We start from the raw sequence: 27,766 nt of genomic DNA on the forward strand, positions 1-27,766 counted from the left end.
AAGTACTTCTTGAATAATAAATAATAACCGGGCCAATTAAATGGTATCTCGTGCATTTCCTATCTCTCCGGGAAAATATCCTAATTATGATTTATCGACTAAATCTGATGTAGAAAGTTGCTGAGCAATACCGTAGATGAAGTGGTTCCGGCTAAACATTGCTATCATATAGGCGGCAAAGCCAGCTGTAACCATGATGGATAGCTACCATAAATTACGGCTCAAGTGTCGTTGTCATCGTAGGAACAGTGGAATTGTTCGTTGAACGTAGCGAAAATATGTATCGTTGCAACCGTGACTCACGCCTTGCTGGAAACATGAACAATCACCTTTCCACCACTTGAGCCCTTCTTGAGATGCTCAAAGGCTTCCAGAGCCTCTGTAAACTCAAACGTCGAGTCAATGACAGTTTTGATCACCCCGTCCGCCAACCACTTTGCAACTTGCGCAAGGTCATCACGGTCATTCTTCGTCATGTACAGCACGAAGTGGTGTTTACCTCCGCCCAAGAACGAAGGAAGAAATTTTGCCGTCAAGACGTTTTTGACACCGCTCAAAGATGCCGGACCACCAATCAGTATAAAGGCTCCCTCTGGCTTAAGATAATGGCTCGCCTGGTGGTAAAGATCTGGAAAGGAAGAGCCGACGTTGTCGACAATGTGGTCAAAGATGATGCCGTTTTGTTTCAATTGCGCCACGACGTCTCCGGTCTTGTAGTCGATAATCTCATCCGCGCCGATTCGCTCACAAAGCTCCTTTTTCGCCGTAGAACAAGAAACTGTGACATGACATCCGAGAGCTTTTGCAATCTGGATACCAATGGTGCCAACACCTCCAGATCCACCGTTAATAAAGACCTTGGAGCCGGTTTGGATGTATGGCTTGATGGACTGATATGCTGTCAAAGCAGTTGTCGGCGCACCGGCGGCAAGATCTAGATCGAAATTTGGCGGTAAAACTGCATAATCTGCGCGATTGGCGATTACATATTGGGAGAGCGCCCCAGGGCCCTTGGTAGGATCCAAGCGAACCAACACAACGTCTCCCGTCTTGGTGTCTGTAACATCATCTGCTACCGAAACAACTCGGCCGCTGAGGTCCATGCCTAGTGTTTTGGGAAAAGTCGTGATGGCTTTGGATGCGAGGCCCAACCTGAGCACCTTGTAATCTGCAGGATTGAGGCCTGCACTGACAACTTCGACGAGAACTTGTCCGTTTTGAAGGGGCCCTGTTGGCTGCGCTGCATTGTCGAGAAGCTTCAAGGTTTCCTCGATAGATCCAGGAGCGGCTACTTGCCACGCCTGCATGGTTTTGGACATGATGGATGTAGTGCGTTTACAGGCTGTAAAATAGAATTATAGTTAGAAAAGAATGTGAAGAGAAGAATGTTGCAGGCAAAATCTTCTCTTTTCTAGCAAAGAGACTTAATAGTAGACATACACTCCAAGCCGAGGCTGAATTGAATATTGTACGGAACAATTGTCCGCCAATGGCATCATAGACGGCGAAGCCGAGTCATGGACGCGGACACAACTAACTAATTAGGAAACCTCCACCTTCTGCAAATGTAGCCAAATTTTGAGAAAATAGATTTCGGTCGAATAGAGTGTCCGTTAGCCAGGAACTGGCGGATCCGCTTTTGCGCAAGATCTGGTTAATTAGTCCGAATCTTGGAGGCTAAGATATTGCCCCAGCCGAGGTTCAACTCTACCAAGTTATGGATGCTGCTCTGCCAGCTGCAGGAACACTAGATGTTCTAGGAACAAGAGATGAGACCCTGGCTCGACGATCGACATGCAGAAATAAATGATTGATCATATTATTTACATGAAAAAAGTGATAGCATTTCCCCGGGGCCCCGGGAGCGCCGAAGGCTAGTCTGTAATAGAGCTTGCTAGAGAGCCCGATGAATAGACAGCAACAGTTCCGAGCAGAACGTCCAAGTAAGTCGAAGATCTTACAGGTTTCAAATAGTCACAAAGCACAGCGAAGCAATATTGGTTACCACGGAAGTACCTCGAGAAGTAATTGCGTAATATGACAATATTTCCACGACTTGGGCAAAGTTGATGTAGTACGATACCTTTGTGCTGAAAGCATGAATGTAAGTCATAATGACTCACATACTCTGACCAGGGTGGAATATTCGCCGAATTCGCTAGGATATTGGACCGTTTCATGGGCCTCGAATTTGATTTGTCGGACTCTGCGGGTTCCGCTGTCAATCACGGCTCATGTCTCTAACGTTCGGTTCGATCGGCCGCTACCGATCGGACCTAATCTAGGTAGGATTTAATTCTAGTCGTTCAATTGAGTGAGTAATCATCAAATCTTATAAGATTATCTATTGCAGTTCATCAACTCGCATAGAGCGCTAAAATACATGTACTATGCCCACGAAATGTCTCGCAATACTGCGATGCAGAGGACCAGTTAGTTTTGGGTGCGTGTATACTGACCAAAGTGATGAACCCTATAGTAGTTTATGATTACATGAGGTTTATTTGCCGTTTAATGGTCATATATAATCTCACAATTGTCATACCGAATTCATTAGTCTTTCTATATATATCTCGGGAACAGCAAGCTTCATATCAATTACCAGGCTGTGTTCTGACTTGATTATATCATTTCCATGGATTCTCATAATTATATGTACCACATGTATTCGATATTTAACAGTTTATACAATGAGCAAGTAATGACGCATCCGACCAATCAACTTATACTCCAGCTGGTCCAGTCCCACGCTCATTTTCCATCGTGAGCACTTGCAAATATCCAAAGCAGCTCATCAGAACACCATCGACCTTGTGTCAAGTGCAGATCCTTGATCCCTTTCATGGTTCGCAAATGTATGAATAGCACACCAAGATGTTGCTCAAACTGCAGGCCGCGCTGAACTCGTTGCAGTCCGTGATGCTGTTATCACCAGGCCAGCATTGACCCTGCACGGAGCCGTCTCCTCCAGCAATGTAGAACAACCATGTACCATCGCCCTGGAGATAAAAGTTCATGTTTCCCACGCCACACATGCCGTCAAGCTCGAAATAATTAGATCCAGTTTGGTGAATGCCGAATGTTGGTGTTTCACCATTAATGACATGGCCGGTACGGTCTCCATCTAGCATGCATTTGCAGTTGTAGTAGTTGGAAGGGCAGGCAACGGCGTAGTCTTCAAGACTGCCACCCCATCCAGGGGCGATAGAGCATGGTCCTGTTAGGATGTGAAAATCAGCTGCGGCATAGCTCGCAAAACCAAGCGCAGCAAGAAACTGGGTAGTTGTGAACTTCATATTGAATTAGTAGGTGAAAAGTAGACTTGTATGGATGAATTGTAGATCCAAAGACTGCCTTGGCTGGATTATCTTTTTACTCTGCAGGAATGTTCATGCCTTTTATATATTTTACATCAACTCACCTTGAGAAATCCTCGGATCAATGATCTTCAATACCACTTGAGCCTCTCATCCACCCACTCATCGTAACGTCGTCATATCCATCAGATAATTGGAGTTGATACTGGGTGAATAGCTCGCTTAAGACGCTTCATTCTACCTGCTATTTGTGGATGCCATATCCTAGAAAGAGTGGTCAGACGGACCGTCGGCTCAGCCAACATCTACGACTTATCACGACCGGATCCCAACTCCATTCAGCCGGTTGGGGCAAAAAATGGCGAGAATATGCTGGCACTACGTCAGAGCAAGAGTATACATGGTCTCTTACAGGTATTATTTGCATGATTCCCGACCCCTGAAACCCGAATATATCGCCGCAACTCATGCCAAGACCGTCGATCGTCTAGAAGTTGCGAACTGCATCCTTCAGTTGATGCTAGACTGGGGTATATATTCACACATCCTTGAAATAGGTATGTAGGTGGGCGAATAATTGTTATGAAAGGCTTGGACCTGCCTATCTAGGGATTAGCACGATGCGATTCGCGCATAATATTGGATTTCGTGGAGCAATTTGGCAGATGATTGTCATCTAAAGCAGACACAAATGGTGCCCGATTAATAGTAACCTCGTGTATCCCTTTTCTATCAAGGACTACTTTAGTTTCTAGCGCGTAGTATGAACTCTGTATCGAGAGATTATGGAGCCGCTTACTTTCGAACCGAAGGGCTGAATTGTACGGGAAAATAGGAAAAATAATTACTTAGTTGGACAAGTCTCACGATGTTAGAGTGGCCAGTTACTAGTAGCATCTCTTGCTGTTGTTTGGGCTTATTAGTTGAGGCTATGAGCTAGCTGTTCGCCCTGACAATCTCTGCCAAATTGCCGCTGATCCTGTCCTCAAAATGGTCCCTTGCGGCTTCTTTTTCTGTTGACCGGTTGTTATGCTTATATTAGGCATTTCTTCAAGATTATGGAGCGACTATTCCAAAAGTGTGAACAGACACATGCCCGTAAGCAGCTGTGATAAGCTTCATACCCAGTGAGGCTGGTTCGCGATTAATAAACGCGGTTCTTTACGGGGAAACACGAAACCAAATAGGAAAGTATTGTGTCATTTTGGATATGGATCCCCCCATGGGGTTGCTAATTGCTGACCAAGGTGCAAGGGCCTGATGTCAATCATTTGTCTGAGTTCCACCTTGGACGTCGTTTTATTCGCGCCAATAGAGATACAAGATGCTCACAAGATTGTGAAAACATATGTTCCAGCGGATCGAACCAAATATACTATTTGGGAAAAATCTTGCGCGGCAGCCATGATGTTGCGTATTGGTGTTCTAATGGGCGGCCACACCATATCCAGATCAAGTACTCGGTTGCTACATTCCGTTGCAGCTTAAGCAGAAACACGGGCATACCTTTGTGATAGGGAACTTCCCCTATCCAAGAACAAGGACCAGAACTTTCATCTACGCAGGTTTCATGGTGCATACAAGTAGAGCTTTTCCGTCCAGTAGGAATATACGAAACACATAACGGAGGATATCCTGCAGCTGAGCCCACACTAGGGCGTGCAAAATATACGTAATCTGACCAACGCACTCTTTGCCAAGCAGCCCAGCTGTATGCTAGAGGGAATGGTGGAACACATCTCTACTTGGCACACGCAATAAGTTTCACCATCATTGACAAGTAAAAGAAATCTTTGAGTATCAGATTCTTTCTTTTCCATATTTCTTTTTGCCTTGAAACCGCCCCAACAACTAACTCTCCCCGCTTAAGATGGCTCGTCTTACAGGTGTTGATGCCGGCAAATTATAATTATTTTTACCCTTGGGATGTGGCCAACAGCGACCGGAGCCAACTTGCAGCACGCCTCACTGGCCATGGTGCCTGATTTGGATTGTAAGGAGAAGGAAGTAAAGGAGGAGGAGACGCGAATGTATGAAGACTTTTAAGCTCAGCGAATTGTTTGCAAGCATAGTGGGCTTCATCTTCTTCGCCTTTATATACCCAACTTGCACCTCGTTTTCCTCATAGTGAGTCTTGTGCGGACAAGTTTGAGAATCGGTCAAGGCACAGCAGCTTCGTGGTTACAAAATGACATCCTCATCCCGCCAACGAGAAGGAAGTCTTGGGATTAGCAGTTGGAAGGGCTCCATATCGAGCATTTGTTATTGCCGGATACGGCCGGTGTGAGCGTGGCAAACCCCCAGGAGGAATTCAGAGACTGCGAGTCGCGCGGTTCATGTTCATGAGAAAGCTATTGCATTTTTGGGGGAGGATGCCGATGGTATCTCTAAAGCTTGACACAAAGAACAGGATACATAGAGAAAAGTTGGCCAGTTGTGGTGTTTACACAAGCTTTCGCATAACGGACATTCTCAGTCTATTAAACAGCACCAATGCAAATCGCCCATCAGCCGTTGTTTTCTGAAAGGCGGCGTCTTTGCGCGGAATCCTTTTCTCACCCCGCTTTTACCGCTCAGCTTCTCTTACAGCCAGTCTTTGATCCAGAATGCGCAACTGAAGGGGCCAAAAGCAGCACATGCTCGATTAGGCCCATGTTGTACGTATTGGAGCTTTTCTGTAAATTTTCAAATCACCTGGAGATTCCTCTGTAAGATCCATGTGATTTTAAACCCGTGTTAATTCCGTGTAAGTGATGTCTCCTCAAGTACGGACGGTCTGTTGTCACATACGGAAATCGGAATTGAGCCACTTTTGGGCTTAGACGGTCCAGTGTGAGCAAAAGCATTCGAGCGTGTTATCTGAAGGTTTGAAACCTATTCCCTCGTGTCTGTGCTTGTCATTTGAATTTAATTTGTTAGTGATTCTTTGTGTGACTACAAGAAAGCATCACGGCCATCGCCGTTGACTACATCTACCCGAGACCTTGGGGATCAAACATCATGATATCGTCACAACTGTTACGTCATGTACTCTCATAGTAATATAAATTGCCAACATGCAGCTGTGAATAGTATTCGCGTTCAGTATTATCCTTTTTTATGATCAACGCCCAGGTGTGCCTGATATGTCAAATTGATATACCGCCTTTTGTATCAACAATCGTGCTACCTCACAAAATGACGGACCAACACTGGAAAACGCAACCGCCTTACCAGGAACCTAACCAGAATTTTAACAAGGTGTTGGAAGGAGCCTGTCACTGCGGCAGAGTAAAGTACTGGATCAGCAAAGATAAACCCCTAGCCTCCAAATACTGTCACTGCGGCGATTGCAAAGTCATCCACGGTAAAGCATCTCTCGGCTTGTTAGCTCATGTTCTTAGATATGCTCACATCAAAGTCCAGGAGCCCCTTTCCAATGGGCAGCAATATTTCAAAAGTCAGACATGGCATTCCAAAAAGGCACCGAAAGCCTGCGCTTCTACAACTCCGGATCACAGTCACCAGAACACGAACTACCCTGCAAAGTGAGCTGCTCTCATTGCGGCACGCTCATTATGGATGAAGGACGAAACATGGTCCTGCTCTTTCCAACACTCCTGTCATTCCAAAACGAGGACCAAAGGAAGAATTTTGCTGTCCAGTATGTCATTTCCCGGGATTTTGGCTTGAACACGATGGCTAACGTTGCATGCATGTGCCACCTCTTCTATCCGCAGCGGGTCGTGGATTTACCTGATGGAAAGCCGAAATGGGCAGGGCTAGATAATAAGAGCGAGCTGGTGGACGAAGTCTGACTTGAAAAGAGATAAAAAGCTCGTGTCGATCCTTACTGCTCGATATAATTCGACCGCATTCGCCATTCCCTCAAGGTGTTCGAATGAGAGTGTCGACATCATTCCCTCAAAGATGGAAGCTCCATAGTATAGAGCACCAAAGGAAAAGACGTGCATAATTCAAGATCCGCGTGTTTCAACGTTTTTCTATTCCCGTTCCTCATGCATGGATGATATGTACACGGCGTCCCATCGCTCTCGCAGCACCCTAGTTGCTTCGTGCGCCCTCTTTCGACTCCCGCAGCTCGTTCATCTTGGCCACCCGCTTCTTGAACTCGACGTACTGGCATTTCTCGTAACCGTGTCGCTCGTCCTAGCATTCCCGATCAGATATAAATTAGCAAGGCTGTCCTTTTTGCTCCCAGCGACCTCCCCCTCTCCCTCCGCAAAACACGCTCTGCTCGACTCCAGGCTGGATTGAAAAACATACCGTGCAACTCCACGGAGCGTACCAGGTCTCTCTCCGGCACTTGTTGAGGGGAATCAGGAGGTGAGCGCAGCTGTCTCTGTAGGCGAGAGGGAGCTTGGCATCGCGCATCTCCTCGCGGGTCGCCTCTGCGCTTTGGGGTCAGCGGCTGCGGACGGATCGAGATTTAGAGGCTCATGAGGGCGAGAGAGAGCAGGAGCACTTACGCCGCGCGTCTGTTGCTGCGTCGGAAGCCATTTTTGCGATTCAATTGGCCTTCGATGATGTCGTGGGATGAGGCATTCGGATGCCCGCAAAGGGCCTGTCCGGGAAAAGGTCGGCCGTTGGAGGAGCTGGAGTTTTGCGGCCCTAAATGTGAGGCAGCAATTTTTCAACGGTCGGGTACCTCAGCAGAAGTACCTCTCGCTGTCACCCACTGCAAGTGGTGATGGCTGAATGCTGTATTTTGCACTTGGCAACATGAAAATAACAAACAACGGCCATTGAATACTATTCATGTCCTCACTACATGTCAATAGAGTCTCCTGATGACTCCCAAATTGTCATCTCATGTCACAGAGTCCAGGCAGCGGCCGCACGATTCTTTGTATTAGTCCATTGCTTGGTCTAGCGATCAACCTGCTCTGTATCACATCCATCAACCCTTCACAATCACAAACAACAAGCACCTCAAACACAATTTCCCACCCCCAATCTGAAACCAGCGTTGGACATGAAAAAAAAAAAAGAAAAATTAAAAAAAAAAAACCCTTTCACCATCTCCAATCCCAACCCGCGACCCGCGACGTTCCCAAACGCGCATTCTCGCGGTGCGTCGCGCACCAAACTAGGCCGTCCAGCAGCAAATGATTGGCTGCCACGGCGCCGTGAATCTCATTACTGCCCAAAGCCTCACTTTGTTCACGATTTGCGGCGAACCAGCCACCACTAAAAGGGCTGCAGAAACATCCAAAGTATGCGTCATCTGCTTATAGTTCATGCAAGTCAGCTGTTTTCGCGACGCGGCAGCACGACATGGTAACCAGTAGATGCTCGTTGTTCGATGCGATGAGCGCGTTTGTCGTGGATCGTCGGGCTGTTGGGCTGAGATGGAGGTTTTTGCATGCTGCTCCGTCGTGTATAGGTTCTATATAAGTAGAGAGGCTGGAATCCCTCAGACGTGTGCTTTTCCTCGTCTTCAATCTTGTCTCTGTACGACTACCTCTCTTTTCGTCTTTGAATCTTGCTCAAATTCTTTTTTCATCAACTTGCCTTGTCTCATTTTCGAATTAACATCCGTCTACAACACGGGTTTAATAACGACACACTTACACTTGTTTGTGATTCACTCTTTACACCCAAACGACCTGCTTCAGCATATTGCATCACCACGGCGCTTACTTTCACTTCAACTGCATTCACTTTTAACCTCATACAAATAATCATACACTCTTAATAACTCAAATACCACAAACCATGGCATCTCATCCCGACGACATCATCGCCTGGCTCGTCCCAACCTCACATCATTCCTGGGCCGACAAATCCACTCAGCTCCCCGAAAACGCCTCCCGCATCATCTCATCCGCAGACTCACACCCACATCTCTCATCTCGCCTCTCCAATCTCACAAATCATGCTCCCGCGCGAGCCATCCAACTCACATTCTCGCAGCCGCCCAAACGGCCAGGCAGCTTCATCCTCGGCACGGATCCTCGGACCTGCGACGTCATTCTGCCCAGCGTCGAGGGCATATCGAAACAACACTGCGCAATCGGCTTCGACGCCCAGTCAAGACTGGTGCTGAGCGACTTTTCAGAACGGGGGACGCAGGTGTGGTATGACTGGGAAAGCAACGGCGACAGAACCGATTACTCGTGGATTCTCAGCAGCGGGTGCTCTGACGAGTTCCCAAGTATGATGCGGCGCATCACGGTTGATATCCAAGGAGTGCGGTTTCAGGTCGTTGTGAATGACCATTCGGATTGGAACACGTTTAGAGAACAGGTGGACAGATTCTGTGAGCAGCCCAGCTGGGAAGATGCCTCTCCCTGGGTTGACGCCTCACTGTTGCTGTCGTCGGCCATGACCCCCTTTCAGCATGTTGTTGTAAAGAACACAACGAGCGAGCCAATTGGGGAGATATATCTCTGGAATTTGGCACGACCATGGGAACCGATGGTAAAGGCATCGGCGTAGGAAACCAGAGTGCAGCCGAGACAGGATTCACGCAGCACGACACATCTGGTTTGGCAGTTGTACAGAGTACTCTGCATTTTTGGAATTATAGGATAGCTAAAGGGTTGTCACAGTTCAATAACAAGAGATAGCCCATGCTTAGCAAGCAATAGAATTTTTGATTCAATTCTCAAATGTACAACGCTCATAAATAATGTGACAAGCCCTCATCCAAAGAGGGTATTATAGTAAACTCCGAAAGCATGTTCCCCCCTGGCTGTATGGCCTCCCTCTACCACTCAACGTCCCGTCAGTGATGCCAAAATTCTTTTTTCCTCCTATGCCGTAGCCGCTTCCGCCTCAGCAGGTTGCGCCTCGGCAGGTTGCTCCGCCTCATCCATGAAACGCGTCATGGCGAACTCTGGTGCTCTTCTTCGCTGGACCTTGCGAGCTCCCTTGGTTCCCTTTCTCAAAGCTGCCGTTGCGGCCTCCTCCTTGACGAGCGCCTTTTCCGCCTCCCTGTCCAACATGGTTCCCTCTAGACTGAGGTAGCTCGTCTCGCCGCTGACACCGACGTCGAAGTTGCGAATGCGGAAACGAATCTTGCCCTTGACCTTTTTTCCATTTCCGTCAACCCAAAATCCCGTGCTGTGGATCTGGCGCACAACTCCGTGGTCGTCTGCGGTGATCACTGATGCAGTCTCCTCCATGCCATAGGCCTCGGGGTCTTCGTTAGAGATCCACTTCCAGGCAGATGGCAGACGTCGAGCCTCAATAGAGGCGTTGAATTGGCCAAAGCAGACGACACCAATGTGGCCCTCGGTCTGGAGGTTGATGCTGCCTTCCATCCACGCACCACGGCTAGGGACAAACAGGTCGACCTCAGCAGTGATCCAGCCAAAGCCAACTGCAAACTCGTTGACCGACTTGAGGGTGGTCGCGTCGTCATCTGAAGCCGCGGCACCTTTGCGCCCGGGGTTCTCGCCCAGAGCGACGTTCTTGTAGTTCATCAACACGCCTCTCAAGGACGGAACGTATTTGTTCTTGAGGTGCTGTAGATGTTGGTACTCGCTGTTCGTTACTGGTTGCGACCAGCCGATGGGGTATATGGGCTCGTAGAGAGAAACGGTCTGGCTGTAGAATGGATACTGAGGGTTGGCAGGGATATCGGGAGGTTGGTAGATTTCAGAGGATGTCTGCTGGGCGGGTTGTTCGACATCCACGACATTGGCATCGGCATCGGCAGCCTCAGGAGCGTCCTCGTTCTCGGCTTCCTCGTCGGCGTGCTTCTTGGACTTCTTCTTCTTCTTGGGCTTCTCTTCGCTAGCATCCTCGACCTCGTGCTCCTCTTCCTTGTGCTTCTTTTTGTGCTCCTTCTTCTTCTTCTTGTGCGCTACTTCGGCATCGTCATTGTCCAGCAGTTGTGAAGCCTCGACCTCTTCGTCCTGGTTCTCTTCGACGGATGCGCTCTTGGATTTCTTGTGCTTGCGGGTTCTGTCGGCCAGGGCATCATCCTCCCTGTCTCTCTTCTTTTCTGACTTGGACGCCTTGTCCTTTTTGTGCTTCTTTTCGGATTTTGAAATGGCCGGCTCGGGCGATGCAATTGAGGCGGACATTTTGTCGCAAATCTTCCGGCCAATGCTCTCAATGGGATGAATGAAGCTCGTTTGCTGGGGAAATTTTTTTTTTCTAAAAGAGCTGCAGTGGCTTATCTTATCGATTATCGCACTCGTGGTGGGGCGATCCCTGCACATGGAACATTCAGAGCTTCTTCACTGCTCTGCGACTCTCTTTGCCATTGCTTTGCTCTCAAAACTCTGCTGCTTTTATAATTTTACTCTCTTGTTCATCTTGATTCATTTTGACTTCATTTAACACATGTTGAAGATTTTTTGTCGTTGCAAAGTCAATATTTCCTTTGCACTCACATTTTAACAACACGACGCCTGACCCAAGTCATTCGGGTTGAGTGTATACAGTAACTCGGCAACCTCAACACATTTCGACAAGGATGTAATCGATCGATTAGAAGCTCATCGTTTATGGAATTGAGATGGAGTGATTTGGCAACCAATTGTTAACCGTATGGGCGGCTCAGTTCGGCAACACAATGCGACGGTACCTTACTCTCAACTACCCGATTCCCATCTTTGGGACAGATTTTCGGGCAATCTCTGTTAAGAAAGGGTTGAGCCTATATACAGCTTCAGACAACCTTCCAATGCCCTCGAACAAAGGCTTTAACCAGATCATGCATATTCTACGGTTATTTCCGCGCCAATGCTGCCATGTTTCTGGGTTTGACAAGCGGGTCTAGAGTCGCTCGGATCACTCAATTTGCCCGGCGGATAACAAAGCAGACAGACAGAATCCACCTCAAAAACAGGCACGTTTATTCTGTGTACGAAGGAACTGTGCGAATACGTAACGGAGAGCCCCCTCTGGACCACTAAAGCAGAACGTGAGGCATTATCGAATGACACTGGATAATCGGCACTGGCTCAACAAGGACCCCCTCAGTCCCATTTCTCGAGTCATTTTGCAAGGAGAATAGCCCAGATACTAGTGCTCATATATCCAGTGTGTACGAGCAGTTCCGAGTCTTGTGTTGGCCAATCGCAAGGGCAGCTTCACCATGAGAAATTCCGTGAAAGGCAACATGAAGGCAATTACCCAGTAAGACATCCTGATGCCTGCTTATGCCATCTTCAGCACGATGGACGCTAAGAGTCAAGAGCTCTTCCCTGAGACTTATAATCAAAACATCTCTTTGTATGCACGTCTATATTACAGATGCGACTCTGAATGCTCACCATCGAACAAATCATGAACCACATTCGGCTCTCCGCACTTGTTGAAAATTTTCTACTGGCTAGTCAGCGCTTGTCATGCATCTCCCTGGTTGAATTGTCTTGGCATCGTGGACTCTCGGTTTTCTTCCAGGTGGGAATTTTGCTCGGAGAGCACAATCAAGATCCATATAGCTTACGCACGAGGCATTAGAACCGGCTAAAGGTCCGAAGACGGTCAACTAAACGGGCACAAATCGATGGCCATGTGGCCCCCTCGATCCACCTTGGCCATGACATGCTTTTATCAATCATACATCAGATAAGATCCCTGCCAGCATGCAATTCCCTTCTTAAAGCCCCATGTGTCGCCCATCCCGTCCGTTGTACGAGTAGTTTACTCGCTCCAGTCACTTCAACCAGATCATACGCTTTGTGACCTCTGCACGGGGAAGAGTGTTGCGCATCATGAGTGACGAGGGAAAGCATCCCGCCGACGTTGTCGGTGTGTCGGTTAGTGAGGAGTCGGACTCTGCGTCTGATCGACAGAGGACCTGTCACGTGACCCACTGCACACCTAGCTAGTTATCCTGCCCCTCCCTCTTCTGCTTAGTTCTTTTTCTCTTTATCCTTATTATATCTAGATTTCAGTTATATAGCTTATATCTTATATTTAAGCCTAATACCTTTAGTCTTTTATATTCTTTTTCTTTTATTACTTTTTTTATAATTTTTTACTTAACTTTTACTTAATCCCTTATATAGTAGTAATTACTTAAGTATTATTAATATTTAATATTAAAATTAATAATATAGTTTTATTTAACTATTCCTTTAAAAGCCTTATTAAAAAAAACCCTAAGATTTACTTTATATATAATTAAGTATATATTTTATATATATTATATATCCTTTAACTATAATTTTTATTAATAAAAACAGCTGCTTATCCTAAAGATAAGGGTTATTAAGTATATACTTACTTTAATATTTAATTAATTATAATATTAGTTTATTATACTTTTTTTTTTTAACTAAAGTACTTTTAAATTTATATTTTACTATATTAACTACTTAAAAAATAAATATAAATAATTTATCTCTTATACTAAGGCTAAATACTAAGCTTTATAATTATAAGTATAAGCTATATAAAGTAACCTATATTTAACCCTACCTGCTGCCTTAATAAATTAAGCTATATTATTTATTAATAATACTTTTACTTTTTAATAATTAGTTAAGTATATACTTTCTTCTTCTCCCTTACTTAACTATACTATACCTTTACTTTAGAAAATATTTAATAAAAGCCTTCTTTCTAAAATAAGTAAATTATAACTAGCTTAATTTATTTTTTACTTATCCTTATTTAATAATAAAAAATACCCCTACCTTTTTATCTAAGACTAACTTAAACTTTAAAGCCTTTTTTTTAAATATAATAGTATATTCTTTATTAAATCCCTTATATATTAATAACCTCTCCTTATTAAATCCCTTATATATTAATAACTTTTATTTAAAAAAAATACTTATACTACTTTACCTATACCCTTTAACTAAATAATTAATAAGGATAGTATAAACTTACTTACCCTTACTAAAATTATAATTATTAATATTCCCTCTTTAGTTTTATTTTAGTTTTAAGAAAAATATTCTTTAAAAAATATATCTTTTAATAATATTATTATAACTACTGCTAAAGTAAAACTTAATTATTTTCTTAAATATATACTATAGCTATAGCTATTCTTAACTACCCCCCTATCTTTAACCTTTAGTAGTATAGCCCCCTTAACTTATTAAAAAATAAATAAGAATACTATAATTAATATAATAATTCCTACTAAAAGAAATACTCCTTAGTATAAAACCCTAGACCCTTTAGCTGCTTTTTATACTTAGAAATAATATATAAATAACACTGCCTTAATTAACTTTATAGCTAGGGAGATTACTATTAGTTACTATATTATACTAAAGTTAAGTTTTATAATTAATATTACTTAAACTATAGCTACTATACTAAGAGTTTAGTTATAATAAAAATATTAAATATTAAATATTAAGATTTATAAATAAATATATAATATAAGATCCCCCTTAATAAACTATATTACTTTTAGAATTATAATTAATTAATTTAAGAATAAACTAATTATTAAAAAGTTAAACTTACTATTATATTTTTTATAACCTTTAATAATACTACTAGTATAATTACTTAAAAAGCCCTAGGCTCCTTAAGAATAAAATTATTCTAAAGTAAAAAACTATTAGTAAATAAAAAAACTATTACTTTCCCTTAATTAATAATAATAATAAAGGGTATTATCCTTAATATACTTCTTAATAATTATATATTAGTAATTCTTTAAGGCTAAGATATTAGCCTTAGATATATTAAAGACCCTTATTATTATATATATTAATTAATTAGAATAGCTAGTTACTACTTATAGTAAGGATATAGTATTAAAAAATATAATCCTAGGCCTATTATTTTAACCTACTTTAGATAAATATTATTAATTCTAGTTACTTAACTATAAAACCTATTATTATTTAGTTATAAACCTTAATATATAAAAAAACCTTTTTTATTAATAATTTAAGAAAAATTATAATACTTTTATAATTAAAGTAAATAATCTAAAGTATTCCTTTATTAATAAATATAAGTTATTATTATAAAAGTATATTAACTATAAGCTTATATTATATAATAAAGCTAAAGATATAAATAAAAATATAAAAGCCTAAAAACTTATCCTAAGTACTAATCCTACTTTATTTAAGCTTATTAATATTAACCTAGACTATATTACAGTAGATTATATTAAATAATAGCTTATTCTTTAAGAATAAATAGCTTAATAAGACTAAAATGCCTAATATTAAGCTACTATTATAATAAAGTAATAGCTTAAAGACCTTATATATTAGCTTAAGGAACTCTAGGAAGGAGGCTTTAATTTATATAATATATAGTGCTTTAGTTACTATAACCGCAGGGATTACTATAATTAATTATAAAAGGCCTAATATTATAATTTATTTAATAATTAATGTAAATTAATAAATAACTATAGTTATTATAAGTCTTTTAGTAGTTATAACTAAGCTCTAAGTAATTAATATTACAACCAGCTTAATTATTATAATTAAGCTTAATAGGATTATTATTATAATAATAACTTAATAAACTATAATTATAATAAATATTTTATTTATAAATAATCTTACCTTAAATAATAAAATAAAGATTATTATTAAAATTAATTCTATTATAAGAATTAGTAACCTCCTAATACTAAGGATATTAGTTATACCTCCCTAAGGCTTAATAAAGTTATTAAAAATTAAAATAAGAAGTAAGACTAATAAAAAACATAAGTAGTTAAAGCTTATCCTACTACTATATTTTTTAATAATAATTTAAAATATATTAAAAACCTAATAGATCTTAATAACTAATACTTACCTAATTAATATAAAAATTCCCGCTCTTTAATTTTACTACTGCTGGAGAAGCTAATAAACTAGCCTGGCGATAATATATAGGGATTACTTTACTAAATATAAAATATAGGCCTTTATTATATAATATATCTACGGAGATATAATAACTATTATTATTTTTTACTTAATTAGTTATTATTATAAATAAAAAAGTCTTACTTTATTTATAAGCTTTTCCTATAATATTATAAGGAAACCCTTTATATAATTTATAAGCTTATCTTATTTTAATACTTAGTATATTAATAAATAAAGTAGTAGATATACTATTATATATATATACTAAATTAACTATTATAGGAACCTTAGACTAAATAGCTTTTAACCTATAAACTTATACTTAACTATAAGTTATATATTTTATATTAACTACTTACACAGAGGTATTAATTAATACTACTTTACTTATTTTTATAGTAAATAAGGCTTACTTATATTACTATTTTACTTATAAAGAAATATATATACTATATTATCTTATTTTTATTAGCGGGATTAAATAAGGCAGCCCTAAGTTAGCTATAGCTATAGAACTACTACTATATTTTTAAATTATAAATAACTTAACTACTAAATTTAAAGCTTTTTACTTAATTATAAATTCTTTTACTTATAGTCTTTTACTAAAAGTCCTTTTCCTTTATCTTAATTATCTATATATTTAGTAAGGTAAAAATACTAAAGCTAATTATTTTAATATAAGTAACAGTAGGCTTATACTTATATCCTTATTATCCTACTCTTAAAACCTTTTATTTATAATATCTATACTAAAAATAAAATAAGACTTTATATTATACCTAGGGGAAGGATTTAATATACCTATATAATATAAAAAAAAACTCCCTATAACTACTTATAAATACTACTTTAACCCTACTATATATACTAATTAAATATAAAAGGTATATACTTATTTATTATATTATATAATTATAAATTATAAAAATTATTTACTACTCTTAAACTTTAGAATAGTACTTATTTATATATATAAGGGAATATACCTAAGAAAGTTATACCTTATATAAACTACTTATATAAAATATATCTTCTAAACAAACCCTTAAGCTATTATTACTTTAGTAAACCTACTAAATAATAATATTTTACTTAAAAAGCCTAAAAACCTAAAATTTAAAAATAACTACCCCTTTTATTTACTAACCTTAAGTATTAATAAAATTAATTTATTAAAAGCAGATATATTTAACCACTAGGGACCTAATTTTTAATAAAAAATAATTAATATTTTAAAATTATACTTAAAACTTTTTTAAAATAGCCTAGGTTATTTTAATAATAATATTAAAATACTAATCCCCTTTAAAAAAGGTATAAATACCTTAAACCTACTATAATACCCTTTTAAACTTTTATAGTATAATTAAAAAACTATAAATAATATCCTTAATCTTTTTAAAAAAGCTAGAATTATTAAAGATATATTATTAAAATAACCTTATAAAGCCTTATTACTAACTTTTATAGTTTAGTAAAATAATAAACTATACTTAGTTATAAATCTCTAATATATTAATATAAAGTTATATATAAATACTTACTTATTATTATAATAAAATAATATTCTTAGTTACCTATAAGAAAGCGTTATATTTACTATTATAAATATTACTAAAGGATTTTTCTAATAACTATTAATTAAAAAAGATTATTAAAAAACAGCCTTTATTACTTTACACTATAGCTATAAATATCTAACAGTAAGCACCATAAGCCTTATAATAAGCCCCTCCTTTTTTTAATACTAAATAAAAACCTTTTTAAAAAATTACCTTTAGAAATTTATATTAATCTATATAAATAATATTATTATCTTCTTACGCACTACTAATAAATACTTTAAACACCTTAACCTATATCTTTCTATTTTTACTAAATTAAGTTATATTATATTATTAACTAAATATTACTTTATATAACTAGGTCTATAGGCTTTAGGCTATTATATTTTAAAACTAAGCTTAAGTATACTAAAGGAGAAAATAAAAACTATTTATAACTTAGTAATACTATTAAACCTTTAAGACTTAAAGATTAGTCTAGGCCTTATAGGTTATTACTATAACTTTATAGCCTAATATATATATATTATAGACTTATTATAGAAAATTAAGGCTATTAGTTTTTAGCACGCCTTAACTAAATATCTTAAATATATAATCTATATTAACTATACTACGCTACCTTTACTAGCTAAACTTAAAAAAAAAAACTTTATTAAAGCCTAAAAAAGAGAAAATACCTAAATAAATAAAGTTAATAAATATAAATATTAGCTTTAGGAGAAAGTAAAAATTACTTAGTAAATACTAAAAAATAAATTATATAAAGCTATTAAATTAGCCTTTTTAAACTATAATTTACCCTTTAAGCTATATATAAATAAAAGTAAATAATATAGGTTTAGCGTTATACTATATTAAAAATAACCTAATAGTATTTTCTATCTAGTCCTATTTCTTTTAAAAATATTATTAAATACTAAATAAAATTATAAATCTACTAAGCTAAAGATAGCTGCTTTAGTATAAGCTTTATAAAAACTATAGTATATACTAGACTATATATAAATTAATATTATTATAGACTATACTGTTATTAAAGACTGTTTTTAAAGTATAGGTTCTAGTAAACCTAAAGGTAAATATAAACTTATTAATTAGTATTTATTTCTTAAAAAATAAAAACCTTAAATAACTATTTAGCACTAAGCTAGTAAAAAGTATATTAACGCTAACGCTCTATCTTAATTACTTATTATAAATAATAAAACTAAAGATATAATAATTATTATAAAAAGTTAAGCTAAAAAAAATAATAAAGCTATATAGTTAGTAGCTAAAAAACTATCTACACTTATAAATATACTAAAGCTATTTACTTTAGTAATAATAAAAGAAACTATTATTATACCTTAGCTAAAGGAACTAGAATTACTAATGCTAGAATACTTTCTTAATAAGGCCTTTTATAAAAAAATAATTAATAGTATAATTAATAATAAAATATTTTATAAAATATATAAGTAGATAATTAAATAAATAATATATAAAAACCCTCTCTAACTTCTATAGTTTAATATATATACTTTTACTAAGCTACTTTACTATAATACTAATACTTATTAAAGACTATATTTACTATTAGCGCTTATTAATAAAGTATATACTATAGTTTACTAGGCTTACGCTTACCTTAGACTATACTAAAGATTTAAAATACTTTATAAGATATTTTTCTTTATTAATATATAATACTAATTAATTAGCTATATTTTATAATACCTTAAATATACTAAGGCAAAGCCTTAAAAAGGCTTACTATATAAAAACCTTTAATTAGTTATAACGCTATAAATATCCCTCTTAACTTTCTATTTTAATTTTATTATTAGCCTGCTAATATTATAAGATAGTAATAATATAATATTATTAATAATAAATAAATTTACTAAGTTTATTTATTACTTTATTAAATAAATAAACTAGATCGCTAAATAATAGGCGGACGCCTACCTTACTCTTATATATTTAAATTAAGGACTACTATATATATTTATATATAATATTAATCTAAAACTAGTATTATATTTATAGTAATCCTTATATATAGTTACTAAAGTTTAAATATATATAAACGCAGCCTATTATTAATAAGCTAACAGTTAATTAAAAAAAACTATTTAAATAATTATATATACTTTATAAATACTATTAAGAGTAAAATATAATTAAGGGCATTAGCTTAAATTATTACCCTATATCTTATATAGCTTAAACATATTAATTTACTTAACTATAATATACTTTTTATTTAAATTATTATATAGAAGATAAGCCTTATATTTCTTAATTTATACTAAAAATAAAGGTCTTATTAATAAATATACTTTATATTACTAAGATATACACTAAGACGCCTAGGATATTATATAGCTAGTAATAGCCTAAATAAAAACTTACTATAACTAGAAGTATATTATACCACCCGCGCTAGAAAAAGAAAATCTTATATATATTAAATTAGCAAAAGTAGGTAATCTAAAATACTACCTATAAGGGTAAAGTAAACTATTATATTAATAAACTAGTCTATTTACTATAATTAAGAAAATTAGCTAATTATACTATAAATTACAGCTTTTAAACTACCTTTAATAAAAAAACAATTTTAGTATTAAGTATTTTAAACTAACTATATAAGGAATAAAATAACTAAAGCCTCTAGGACCCTTATATACAAATAGCTTAAAAAAATATATTATTAAAAATATTATTAAATAATAAATATATTATAAAGTAAATAAATTTAAAGTATAATAGCTAAGTTACCCTAAGACTATATAAGAACTATAATTTATATTAAAACTTAATATTCCTTAACTATTAGCGAAATTTAAATTTATATATAGTAACTCTGCTTATCCCTAAAGGACTTAAGGGTTTAGTAACCTTTATTAAACGCTAGTATTATTAATTAATTTATTTTTGTAGAGCGTTTTTTAACCTTAACTACTACCTACTTAAGACTTGCTTTATATATAACCCTAATATATTTAAAGAACCCTGCTTATATATTTTTTTATAAAAAACTTTTATATACCTATAAGAAGTTTTTTTATATTATTATATTTTATTTTTTATACTTCTATAACTTTTATATTATAGACTTTTCCTTATATATTAATAATATATTACCCTATTTATAATATAACTATACCCCTTTTATTTTACTACTGTTATTATTAGCCTACTATAAGTTAAACTAATAATAGTTATAATTAATAATATGTTAAAGAATACCTTATTTAAAATAAGATTAATCCCTATTTAAGAAAATAGCACTAGCGCCCTTAAAAAATAAAAATCCCCTATAATTAAAAAATAAGTCTAAGCTATTATTATTATAATTACTAAAGCTAAAATTACCCTAATAGTTGCCTTATTTAATAATAACGCCGCTGTTATAAGCAAAAACTAGCCTAAGGAGTATACGCTTAGCAGTTTTAATATTTTATAAAACCCATAAGGTGTTATTATAGCTAAAAAGGACTTAACCCTTTTAATAACCTATAACTTAGCTTTAGCCATAGCTAATTAATTAAGCGTTTTATTTAAAGTTAATAATACCTAACTGCCTAGCTTCTATTATAAATATATTAAATATATTAATAAAAATAGTATATTCTTTAGCCTCTGTGTAGAAATTAAGCTATAATAGGGCGTAAATACTAAGAGTATGCTTATAGTAAAGTATATTATATAAAATAAAAAGTAAAACTATATATTTACCTTTTTTAATATTACTATATTTAGACTAAGTAAAGTTATTTAAATAAATAGTTACCCTACTAGTAATATAGCTGTAGTAAATTAATACTTTATACTTAGAACCACCTCTTTTCCTAAAGTAATTATTATTATTTACTAAAATAATAAATACTATAACCTTTTTTTTAGCCTAAAAGCAACTTTATAATTAGTAAAGTATATTAAGATCTTTATAAAAGCCTTTACTTATACTTTACTAATAGTAAAAGCCTTTAATATTACTATTATCTACCTACTAATATTTTAAAATTAACTCCTTAATTTCCTTAAGTTATTATAAAAGGTTATATAAAATATATAAAAGTAACTTACTAACTTATTAAAAAATAAAGCTACTGCTATATAATTTTTTATATTTACTATATTAACTAACTAAGAGTTTTACTAAAAGTATTTTAAAACCCCTAATTTTTAATATAATCCCTATTATACTTTTATATATTTATATAAAGTAAAAAATATTAATAATTTAAACTATAATAATATTATACTTAATACTATTATTAAAAATTCCTTTATAAATAAGCTTATATATATATTTATATTATATAATAAATAAATAGTCTCCTTTATTATAGGTATAGTTAATAAAATAATATAGTTAACTAAATAAGTTATTAACTACTCTTAAATACTATATTATATAAGTATATTCCCCTTCCTAGGATTAAAGTAGACTAAATAAAATATAAACGTAGATATATATAGTATTATTATAAATAATAAATTATAAGTATATATTATTACTATTAAGCTTAACTAGAAAATAAAGTAAGAGTAACTGCTTAATATTAGCTTAAGCGCCTGCTTATTTCTTAGTATAGTATAATTATTTTATAAAATACTAAACTTTAAGCTTTCTATTAATTAAATTTAGTTAATTACTACTGCTATATAAAATAAGCTATATAAGGCACTTATTAAAGGCAAGAATACTAAGGATAATACTTAAAAGTAGCTTAATAAGCTTTATAATTATAAGGTAATAGAGGAATAAATCAGCGCCTAGTAGAATATTATTAATACTATTATAAATAAGACCTACCTATATATTATAGTAGAAAAGCTTTTTAAATATATTTTTAAAGTCTTAGAAAATATTATTTAGTAAATACTTTTAGTAAGTAATAAATTCTATTATTTATTAAAGGCAGAGATAATTACTATAAAACTTTACCTAATAATTATAAAAAATAAACCTACTTATTATAAATATATTTAAGTATAGCTAGGTAAATAATATAATATAGTATACCCTAAAATTAATTAAGTCTAAGGCAAATTATAAAAAGCTACTTACCTTAATATACCTATAGGAATTTAATTTAATATTATAATTTTTTACATAAAAATACCCTATTAGCCTAACTAGCCCTATAGCCTAAAAGCACTTTTTATAATAATTATATTACCTATTATATTTATATCTATAAGCCTTTAAAACTACTAAAATAACTTTATATATTTAAATATAATATAATATATTATAGCTAAAATAAAGTATAATATTAATAATAAATTTACTTATTTTAAGGTAGGAGCTGTTTATTATATAAATAATATTAGTAATTTATCTTAGGCTGCTAAATAGTAGTTATTTATATAAGCTTTTAAAAATAAATAAATAAATTATTAACTTAACCTTTTAAAGATATTTCCTAGTATTAAAGATTATATACTACTTAGTTATTTCTTTAAATAGTATAAAAAAGCTATTTAAAGCCTATTTATAACTAACTTTAGTAAGGTTTTTATTACTAATAGCCCTAGCTTAGGGAAGTCTACTTTTACTATTAGATTAATAAGCGTAGTATTAAATAAAAATATTACTAATATAATAACTACTTTTATTACTAAAGTACTTAAGAAGTAAAATAAAAAGAACTAAGTAATAAACCTTATAGGTAACCTGCTTAATAATAATAAAAATACTACTGCCTTAAATAAGCTGCTTAATAATAATAAAAATACTACTGCCTTAAATAAAACTAAAAATAATAAAGCTAAAAATAATAAGGCTAAGAATAATAAAGCTAAGAATAGTAAAGCTAATAATAATAAGGCTAAGAATAAATAATCTAATACCTAGGCCTTTTTAAATAATATTATTAATACCTAGGCCTTTTTAAATAATATTATTAATACCTAGGCCTTTTTAAATAATATTATTAACACCTAGGAATCTATAGATAACTAAGGAGCTGCTAATAAATCCTAGGATATACTTTATAAAAAAATAAATATAGCTAACGCCCTGCCTTAATATATAATAATATTATAAATAGCCTTTTAAAATACTTAAGTTATAAATACTATTAAATACCTTAAGTAACTAATACTAGATAAAGTTATTATTTAAATCTATATATAAGAAGTAGAACTTAAATATTTTATAAGCCTTAAGACTTAAGTTACTAAGGTAATAAAGATTATAAAGGATATAACTAGTGCTTAAAAATACCTAGTAGGCCTTATAAACTAATACTATTATACTAGATTTACTAAATAAAGCCCTACTACTGACTTATATTTCCTATTATCTTAACTTAAAGTAATAGTTTAATTTAATTATTAAATATATATAGAAATTATTATAGTATAGGAAATATATATAAAAAATTCTATTACCTATTAAGTTAATCTTACTAATTATAAAAAAAACACTTATACCTTTATAAAGAAATTTATATACTTAGTATATATAATTACTAAAACTTTAGTTATATTAATAAATCTTTTTAACTATCTTTTATTAAACCTAAAGGTCTTAAAACTAGCTTTAGTTATTATTAATAAGGCTAGTTAACTTATAAAGGTAATAATATTTATCCCTTTTACTTAATATTCTAATATACTTATTATATTTATTAATAATATTAAATAATTTAGGCTTATAGTTATTATTATTAGTAATAAAGAATATAAAGCCTTATTTATAAAATAAAAATAACATAGCTTTTTAAAATAAGTTTAGGATATAGGATATATTAATTTTATATTATTTATAAATTACTAAGCTTATAGTAATATATATAATTAAGTACGTAAAGCCCTATATATATTTAATATAAAAATAGTTAATAAAAAAATAGATACTTTATTATTATTTACTAATAAGTACTTAATAAAATTAAGAAAAGCTATTATTAAAATATATAATTAATTATAAATATAATTTTTATTAATATAAATAATAGCTAAGAGAAAAAATAGAATATTTTATATATTAACCTAACTAACGCCTACTTTATTATAAAGCTTATTTTATAATTAGTAATATTAACACCCCTGTTTTTAATAAATTTATATATAGCTAACTATTTTAATATAATTAGTTATTATAAAAGTTACTTAAAGAAGTTTAAGGTAGAAAATACTAATATAAAAAATATTATTTATATATATACCTAGGGATATATCCTAATTATTATAGAATATAGTAAATAAAAATACTTACTAAAGTAAACCTTTTTTAAACTCCCTAAGGCTAAAGTTTTTTATAAATTAGTCTTAGTCTAGATTATAGATAACTTACTTAACTATTAGGCTAAAGTAGTAATTTATAATTTTATATATATAGAAAAACCTAGCTTCTTAGTTAAAGATAAATACCTAGTAATTATAATAATATAAGCTAGGGTATTTATAATAATAATTAGTAAAGCTAAGATTATTAAAGGTAAAAATACTTATTTTCTTAATAGCTTTTATAAATACCTTAAAGGCTATAATGCTATTCTTAAGGTTACTAGATAGAATAAATTTTATAATATTTGCCTAATACCTAGTTATTATTAGATAAACTACTAGGTAGTTATAGTTTACTATAATTATAATAGAGACTATATAGGTTAATACTACCTAGATATTAGAAATATATTAATTATAGACTTAGTAGTTTTTTAAAATATTCCCCCTTTAGATAATATTTATTAAGGAGTATTTTCTTTAATTAAGTTTAGAAAGCTACTATAATTAGTTAAGAAAATAAAGGCTAAATAATAGTAAATAAAGGATATAGCTATTATTAACGTATATATAGCCTATATATAAAAGCTTATTATTAAATATTAAAGCTACTGTAAAGGCTTAAAATAACCTATAATTATAATTAATTAATTTAAGTAAGTATTTATACTTAACCCTTTATTATTTATAAAGGAAGCTACTGCGCTTAATACTTTATAAAGAAATAATAATAAAAAATTTAATAAATTTAAGATTAAGCTTATTAACTAAGTAAAATTTTAAGTAGCCTGGGATTAAATAGTAAAAAAGTAAGGGAAAATAAAATAAAAGGATAGAATAGGAGAATAACTTATATAAAATTATATTATAGTTAAGGATTTATTTATTACTTATTTAAGCTATTTTTTTTTTATTTTTCTTTTAAGTTAAGGATTTCCTTTATTTTTTTTTTAAATTTAAAAATTAAAAAAAGGAATTTTATATACTAAATTTACGCTAAAGAATAGTTATAAATTTTATAATAAAAATATTATAATTATTTTTTATTAAGGGGTTATTATATAACCTACTGTATACTTAGCTAATTATCCTACCCCTCCCTCTTTTACTTAGTTCTTCTTCTCTTTATCCTTATTATATCTAGATTTTAGTTATATAGCTTATATCCTATATTTAAGCCTAGTGCCTTTGGTCTCTTATATTCTTCTTCTTTCGTTACTTTCCTCGTGATCCTTTGCTTAACCCTCGCTTGATCCCTCACAGGACCACCAACATCCCGTGGAGCATGAAGATTCTGTCCGTCATACTTGTCAGTTTGGTTGGCTTTGGATCTCACTGGAGCAGCGGAGTGACGGGAGCCATGAAAAGCACCCTGAAAAAGGTTGGTTCCTGTCTCTTGTTTTGTATCTGATTGAGAATTGCCATTAACAGAATCATAGGAGCTACACATCAACAACGCCCAATATGCCACCTTGGATGCGAGTGAAAACTTCATCAAGACAGCTCTGATCCTTGTCAGCGGTGTTGTCACAGACCGAATTGGCGGTGCAAGTACGTATAACTTCCCGTCATGCTTCTGAAATTGCATGGATTGTGAACTAACACTCATCAACCACCAGGAGCCATGCTTTGGGGCAACGCCGTCTACAGCGTCGGAGCCATTCTCATTGCGGCGGCCACCCAAGTCCGCAACTTCAAGTTCATGATCTTTGGCAGCGTCGTCCAGGCACTTGGCGATGTCGCTACCCAGTGCGCGCAGTACAAGGTCTTCTCATCGTGGTTCGCTCCCTCAAACGGATTCGCCTCGACCCTTGGCTTTGAGTTGGGGCTTGGTAAAATCGGCAGCTTCGTTGGCCAGGCATCTGCCAACGTCATCGCCAAGAACACTGGCAATTTCAGTTGGGTGTACTGGTGTGCCGTCTTCATTAACCTCTTCACGAACGTGGTAACTGTCGGCTTCTACATCTTCACAAATTACTGCGAGAGACGATACGCCGGCACCAACGATCCGGCAACCGGTGAAAGACTGACGGAGAAGAACAAGAAGTTTGAAATCACCAAGATGCTACGACTTCCCTGGCCGTTCTGGCTCGTGGCCCTGTTTTCTCTCTTCCAGACGTCCGTTGCCAGCGTCTTCTCCTCCAATGCGACCGAGTTTGCTCAGAAACGTTTCAATATTTCTGCCGTCACCGCAGGCTGGTATTCAGCAATGTCCCAGTACCTCGGATTCTTCTTGGTGCCTCTCCTGGGCATTTTCATCGATATCCTAGGCCAGCGGAACACCATTATTCTGGTTTGTGGTCTTGGTATGCTGCTTTCCATGTGCCTTGCCGCCTTTGGTCCTACCATTGGAGGTACTGCAGCCAGTTTCGGCATATATGCGTTTGCGGCTTCACTCGGTCCCACGGTCATCATTGACAGCATCCGCACCAGTATGTGGTACCAGGAAGTTTTCGGTTCTGGGTATGCTATCAAGATTGCCATCAACAACAGCATGACAATCATCATCGGCATCGTGGCTGGTGTCATCCAAGACCACGACGACGACAGCTACAACCGGGTCATTATCCTCTACGTCGTCCTTGCAGCGGGCTCTGTCGTCGTAGGCGCGATCATGGTTGGCCTCAGCTTCTTCAACCCTACAATGGGCAGGCTACAGTGGACACGAAAGCAGAGGATCATCAGGGGCGAAAAGATCAATGCCCTGAAAGAAGATTTTGAACAAGGAAGCAACCGTGAGTTCCAGAAGAAGTTGAGCATGTCTTGCTTCGCTGCTACGATAGTCCTATTGTTGGGAGCTTGGGCAACCTACTTTTGGGGAGTGGCCACAGGCCATAACAACTAGATTACGAATAATGAAAATTTCTTAGACGTGTATAAAGCAATAATA

General features: G+C 34.4%; 6 protein-coding genes across 6 annotated transcripts; 2 read left to right on the forward strand and 4 right to left on the reverse strand.

The window, feature by feature from the left end:
- Nucleotides 1-299: 299 nt before the first annotated feature.
- Nucleotides 300-1,319, reverse strand: Triagg1_8848 (uncharacterized protein; the record flags this gene model as incomplete). The annotated part of the gene is made up of 1 exon (XM_062903740.1): nt 300-1,319. One exon carries the CDS (start codon nt 1,317-1,319, stop codon nt 300-302), a length of 1,020 nt encoding a protein of 339 aa, XP_062752148.1.
- A 1,521-nt stretch (nt 1,320-2,840) lies between these two features.
- On the reverse strand, nt 2,841-3,296 carry Triagg1_8849 (uncharacterized protein; the record flags this gene model as incomplete). Its single annotated transcript, XM_062903741.1, has 1 exon — nt 2,841-3,296. The coding sequence occupies one exon, from the start codon at nt 3,294-3,296 to the stop codon at nt 2,841-2,843; it is 456 nt and encodes a 151-aa protein (XP_062752149.1).
- Nucleotides 3,297-7,361: 4,065 nt separating this feature from the next.
- On the reverse strand, nt 7,362-7,817 carry Triagg1_8850 (uncharacterized protein; the record flags this gene model as incomplete). The annotated part of the gene is made up of 3 exons (XM_062903742.1): nt 7,362-7,466; nt 7,584-7,708; nt 7,787-7,817. 3 exons carry the CDS (start codon nt 7,815-7,817, stop codon nt 7,362-7,364), a joined length of 261 nt encoding a protein of 86 aa, XP_062752150.1.
- Nucleotides 7,818-9,035: 1,218 nt separating this feature from the next.
- On the forward strand, nt 9,036-9,758 carry Triagg1_8851 (uncharacterized protein; the record flags this gene model as incomplete). The annotated part of the gene is made up of 1 exon (XM_062903743.1): nt 9,036-9,758. One exon carries the CDS (start codon nt 9,036-9,038, stop codon nt 9,756-9,758), a length of 723 nt encoding a protein of 240 aa, XP_062752151.1.
- Nucleotides 9,759-10,075: 317 nt separating this feature from the next.
- Nucleotides 10,076-11,353, reverse strand: Triagg1_8852 (uncharacterized protein; the record flags this gene model as incomplete). The annotated part of the gene is made up of 1 exon (XM_062903744.1): nt 10,076-11,353. The coding sequence occupies one exon, from the start codon at nt 11,351-11,353 to the stop codon at nt 10,076-10,078; it is 1,278 nt and encodes a 425-aa protein (XP_062752152.1).
- Nucleotides 11,354-26,161: 14,808 nt separating this feature from the next.
- On the forward strand, nt 26,162-27,721 carry Triagg1_8853 (uncharacterized protein; the record flags this gene model as incomplete). The annotated part of the gene is made up of 3 exons (XM_062903745.1): nt 26,162-26,257; nt 26,316-26,427; nt 26,496-27,721. 3 exons carry the CDS (start codon nt 26,162-26,164, stop codon nt 27,719-27,721), a joined length of 1,434 nt encoding a protein of 477 aa, XP_062752153.1.
- Nucleotides 27,722-27,766: the final 45 nt, after the last annotated feature.

This window comes from Trichoderma aggressivum (assembly GCF_033847375.1).
Source record: "Trichoderma aggressivum f. europaeum strain CBS 100526 chromosome Unknown scaffold_046, whole genome shotgun sequence".
NCBI lineage: Eukaryota > Fungi > Ascomycota > Sordariomycetes > Hypocreales > Hypocreaceae > Trichoderma > Trichoderma aggressivum.